The sequence below is a fragment of the Lycorma delicatula genome, chromosome 1 (genome assembly GCF_047948215.1).
Source record: "Lycorma delicatula isolate Av1 chromosome 1, ASM4794821v1, whole genome shotgun sequence".
Taxonomy (NCBI): domain Eukaryota; kingdom Metazoa; phylum Arthropoda; class Insecta; order Hemiptera; family Fulgoridae; genus Lycorma; species Lycorma delicatula.
The window spans coordinates 18,223,006-18,229,005 of NC_134455.1; the positions used below are offsets into that span (position 1 = coordinate 18,223,006).

At 30.6% G+C, this 6,000-nt stretch overlaps 1 protein-coding gene across 2 annotated transcripts in view; it reads left to right on the forward strand.

Annotated features, from left to right (window-relative positions):
* Positions 1 to 5,778, forward strand: part of LOC142329558 (5-hydroxytryptamine receptor 1-like) — a 1,034,283-nt gene extending 1,028,505 nt beyond the window's left edge. For both annotated transcript variants that reach the window (XM_075374274.1, XM_075374329.1), the window contains one exon: positions 4,465 to 5,778. In XM_075374274.1, the coding sequence (XP_075230389.1) occupies positions 4,465 to 5,130 (666 nt within the window). In that variant the 3' untranslated portion in view covers positions 5,131 to 5,778. The remainder of the gene's footprint in view (positions 1 to 4,464) is intronic.
* The last annotated feature ends 222 nt before the right edge of the window (positions 5,779 to 6,000 follow it).

Below are 6,000 nucleotides of genomic sequence, written 5' to 3' on the forward strand. Positions count from 1 at the left end.
TTCTTCCCAGTGTAAAATTAATTTCTAGGTTAACCTATTACCTCCGGTAAGAGTTTCAAGTATGGATCAGTCATTTGGCTGTGCCCATCGACGAGAATGTGTCGCCGCTAACCTCTAAGTTCCGGGGCGACGTCGTCCAGAAAATATAGATTCTTTCATTTTCTATTAGAAATCCTAGAAATCAGTCTTAACGAAGACTTATTAGGGATGATATTGTATTTTATGAATCTGATGACAGCGAAACAAAGACTTACAACACAGACACACATGTAACACCTGTACCACTGAAACTGTGCTGGGTTTGCGTGGACGTAACACATCTCAGTCCCATCTGTCAACTGGTGATTTTCCCCAATTGGTTCATTTTCAAAATCTCCCGATGGAGGAAACCAACATGGAATCCGATTGAAGGACGGAATTAAGCCACCGCCTACAGTCCTGTGTGGCTCCAATGATTATGAGACTAAATTAATTATTTGAAAAAGTAGTCGATAAATGCGACTACAATATTATAATATTCAGCTCTAAACAACTAATATTTTTTGAAAGGATGTGGCAGCCTGCAAAAATATAATTGAATTGGTGAGGGAACACTAACTAATCGCCTACACTTTCAACAGAAAGGATGAAAGAGCCTTTCATATAGTAGAAAGGAACTTATTCTCTGTTCCGATTGAGCTCATCGGATAAGGATTTGAGAATCACTGTCATGCAGTCTGTAACATTGTCAACTCGTAAATGTAATCAGAAGAAGTCATGAAGAGAAAAAATACTGGTGGGCAACCTTCTTAGACATCAAACTGGCCTTTGACAAGATCGGGCTCCCTAGAATTTTGTCCAAATTAAAGATGAGCCTTCCTCAACCAATTCTACCTTCTTCTAGCTGCTATGTAGAAGAACCATTTTTTCTGGTGAACTATAACCAGGAGTTTTGCACGTTCAAAATCAAGATGGGTATTATTCAGGGTTCTATCTTGAGGCCCATATTAAACTCCATCTTTGCTGCTGAACTTTCGACTATAGACTATGTTAGTCCCGTTTGATACCAGCCCAAAAATTGCAACGAATAGCCTACAATTTGAGTTGGATTTCGTCAGCAGTTGGATTTTGGACGTGTATAGAGAATACGCGTTAACCAAGCAAAATCGAACCATCTGATATTCACAATGAGGAGTGGTGACTCCCCACAGGTCCACCATGATGGCGTTGTAATTCCGCAAACTGAGAGCATGAGTTACCTAGGTTTATATATGGACAGTTAACTAACGTGGAAAGTTCATTTAGGAGAGAAGAGAAGGCAACTTGTCAAAAAGTTCAAGGAAATTTTCTGGTTATTGGGCAAAGGTTCTTAATTATCTTTATCTAATAAGCACTGTCATACTCAACAATTCTAAACTGGACTTGTGGGATTTAACTTTTGGGTACTGCGAGCTTATCCAATGTTGAAATCTTAAGCGCTTTCAAAATAAACTAGCGAGATGTATAACAGAGGCACCTTGGTTGCAAAAGCAATGAGATACACTAATATCTAGGTGTACGATACGTCCGGGAGGAATACAACGTTTCAGTTCAAAGTACGAACTGTGACTTAACTACCACGTGAATCACTTCTCCGTGAATCTCCTAGACAATGGGAATGACGTTATAAGATTACAACCGCTACATATTCTAAACCTAAGTGACGCTATAGTGTCTTAAGGGTAACTTCATCTGTGAGCATTATCTTATCGATTTTCTTTTTCTTCTCATTGTTTCAGAGTTTTTCTTGCTTCTTTTATTATTTCTTTTATTTCTATTTCTCTTTTTCTGTTCTTGGGTGTTAAATGTTCACAATTACTTAGTGTATACGCTGCTTGGCTAGAGTCTTTTTTATTACTATTGTGCAGTTTTTGAGGAGTTTAACTGGGAACTCCTTATCATGTGATTTCGAGTGTGATCCAGTTTACTCATGGCTTATTTTACTGTAACTGATTGTAAATAAACTTAAAAATTACAAAAAAAAAAATACTTTAATCTTTTTTATCATTTGTTTTTATTATTTTCTATCTTTACAGTTTAATTTTAATTTATTTTATTTTAATTTTAAACAAAAATTAATTTCCTGCAATAATTCCATGACAACAATTAATTTCCACCTGCTATTTATTTCATTTGTCATTTTAATTTTCTGTTACGATGATTTATTTATTTATATTTTTTTTCGTTGTATTGCTACTCAGTTTTAACTACTTTTTCCTTTTTTTGTATTTCTTTCTTATCCACCTTAATTTAAGTTTTTTAAATGAAACAAAAAAATATATTTTAATTCTTTCCGAAAAGTTAACAAATAAAAATTCTTTATCTTACTGATTTCAGTGTTGGAGCTTGCTTTCTTCGACTTCTATTATTAACATTGCTACCTGATTCTTAATAAAATTAATAAAATAATATTCATCTGTTTTATTGTTTAATTTTTTTAATGTATATAAACGTTTTTCAATCCATTGTAGGAATTAATCAGATGATTAATCTCAATTGCTTAATTTGTAACGCACACATATATTCTATACATATTTTATGTCATATGATCTGTCTAGAATAATTTTTATTTATTTCTTTTGGATACGTTCCTCAAACTGTTCTATAAACAGTTTTCTACCTATTTTAGTACCATATACATATTATGGATACTAATATAGTACTATATTTTCTTTCATATGAAAAAGAATCTTCGTAAATCAAAATGGAATTTTCGATATAAATTTTACTTCTGTTCCTTTGGAATATTCGGTTCCTGAAGTATAACTTGATCAACAATACTTCGGCATTGTTTAATGGAAATAACTGTTTCGTTGTTTCCTTCAGTGTATTTCATATTATAACATACTAGCATAACCTACTGGTATCATAAGATATTGGCATATTATAACGTTTTCATAAACAAATATTACTTTTTTCAAATTAGGAATACAAATAAAATTAATTTTCAAAATCATTATCTATATTTTCAAAATTAATTCTTTTAAAATTATAAAATCTCAAAATAAAATTAGAATGATTTACTGAAATGTTTAAAAATAATAGAATAGTTGTAACTCTTAACGTTCTTTCTAGTTTCATTTCAAAGTTTGAAACACGAACTACAACTTGTTGCTTAAAACTAACTTGCAACAAAGTTTTTCATTACCTTTACTTATTTTCATTTAATATATCTTCTATCATATATTATTGTTAATTTTCTTTTGTTGTTCAGTATCACTAGAATTCTACATCCAAAATTTCATTTTTCCCATATATATATCGTAAAGTCGTAATTAATATCGGAAATGTATTTTATTTAAATCTTTACTTTCAAAAATATCGTAACAGTATTTTATGATTCAATAAAAGATTAGATTTTAAACGGCTTGTCAGTTTAAACTATCAATTTTTTTTATTGGCTAACAACTTCAATTGTTTGCAACAAGTTGTTTTTTTCCTTTTTTTAATATTTATTAATTAATTGTTTTTTTATGATTGTATACATGTCTGTGATTGATTTACTCTTGTATATAATAACAATTTTAGAAATAAGTTATATAAATTTATTAACACGCAGGTTTTTCCAAAAGATCTATTACGTTTAGGAGAATAACATTTCTTTGCATGACCAATAAAAGAGAAATTCTACTTTAAGAAATTTAAAAAAAATTCTGGTTAACAGTCTACTCTATTCCATATGTAGATTTCATTCTTTTTTGCTATGTTGAAAGTCAGGTTTTTAGTTCATAATGAAAAAATTTGTTATTACTGGATGAAGTTTGAAGTTCTTTTATTTTAAACAGAAAGCTCATCATAAATCAAAATTTTAGCTAATGCATCTTAAAAATAAGATGTATGTATCTTTCTTTTTCCTGTTTAGCCTCCGGTAACTACCATTTAGATAATACTTCAAAGGATGAATGAGGATGATATGTATGAGTGGGAATGAAGTGGTAGTCATGTACATTCTCAGTTCGACCATACCTGAGATGTGTGGTTAATTGAAACCCAACCACCAAAGAACACCGGTATCCACGATCTAGTATTCAAGTCCGTGTAAAAATAGCTGGCTTTACTAGGACTTGAACGCTGGAACTCTCGACTTCCAAATCAGCTGATTTGGGAAGACGCGTTCACCACTAGACCAACCCGGTGGGTTAAGATGTTTATATCTAAAACAAATTTATTAATTAGATTAATATTTTTAAGAACAAGGAAAAACTTATATATTTATCACAAAATATCATGCCTAGTAAAACCTAAGTGCCGAAACAAATTCTAAAAGGCAACTATTTTCATTTCAATTATTTTGTATTAAATAATCCAGTTCATTTAAAATTTAGATAAAAATTGCACCTTGCTTAACAAAAACTAAACTGTTTCTGTTATCAATTTAATACATATAAAATACTATAATTTTTACGTTATTATTATTATTATTATTTTTTGTATTCTATGTTACAGTGTAGTGGAGGTCAGGGTAACAGTGGAGGTGGATTAGCACCGAGTAACTCACGCTGTTTTGCTCCAAGAAGAAGCAATGAATCACAGTGTCCAATGTTGGCTGCAACTTCAAAGAAGTTGAGAGGAACTGGACGCCGTCAACGGCAAAGAGGTGGGCAACCAGGAACTCCCAGTAATTCAGGTGCGGCTGCGACAACAAAAAAACTTCGATTTCAGTTAGCAAAAGAACGAAAAGCCTCGACGACGTTGGGCATTATAATGAGCGCCTTTACAATCTGTTGGTTACCTTTCTTTGTTCTAGCATTAGTACGCCCTTTTCTAAAAGAACCTGAATCAATACCTCCTTCTTTATCCTCACTATTTCTTTGGCTTGGTTACGCCAATTCCTTGCTCAACCCTGTTATCTATGCCACACTCAACAGAGATTTCAGACGACCGTTTCAGCAAATACTTTATTTCCGATGCGGTTCACTTAATCATATGATGAGAGAAGAATTCTACCAATCTCAATATGGAGATCCGGAACAACCGCAACATCACAGTCCTGACCACATGACGGAGGCTCAATTCGCAGATGATGTTACTATTTCAGGATTAGGTTGTGACGTAATAGCTGATTCATCTATTCAAGACAAGAACAGATCAGGAGATGAATCGTTCCTATGATCCACCATTGCTATGTCCACATTTGTGGCTTCTGATCGCTTAAAAAAATGACCTATTTATTTAAAATAATTTTCCTTTGAAATTAAAAAAGACACTTGTTTTTCGGTTGAAAAAATACTTTAATATCCATAAAGAAATTGTACATAATTATAGAATCCATCAATCGATAATGTTAAATAAAGAAAAACAAGAATGGCCAACATTAATTATTTGTTTTGTAAAATAGTCTAAAAAGGAATCATAATTTCGTCAGTTATATATATGATTATGTAATAATGCCGTTACATTATCATATGTAAAGGTTTTCTATATATATTTATATAGAAAAAAATCTGTTTAACTATTACGTAGTGATAGTAATTAAAACTGAATTGTTCAAGTGTAACGAATGGAAAAAGATATTGAACAGATTTTATAGATTATTTAAACATTTTAGAATAAAATAAATAAAAATAAAATAAGACAAATTTTATAACGTTATGATTAGTTAAATTTGAATAAGTAATTTGAAAGCTTTGATTTAAGTAAACAAAATTAAGAACTTTGTGTATTAATTTCATTACACAGTGTTCGCAATGTTTAAGTTGAAAATGATGGCATTTTATTGTTTCAAGAGTAAAATAAATAATTGTAAGATAATTATAATAATGCATTAACAAATGACCAACTAAGGACTCTTTTATTTGTTGCTTAACTTGTTATAGATAAAACAATTATTAATAAAACAAAATGTTTTTAAATTATTGTATTTAAAGAAATATAATAAACTGTTTCAATTTTTTGTCATAAGAGTTTACAGTAATATTTTTGAAATTAATCATTTTTTTAATATTATTTTATTGTGTTCATGAAAATATATTCCTCGTAGTT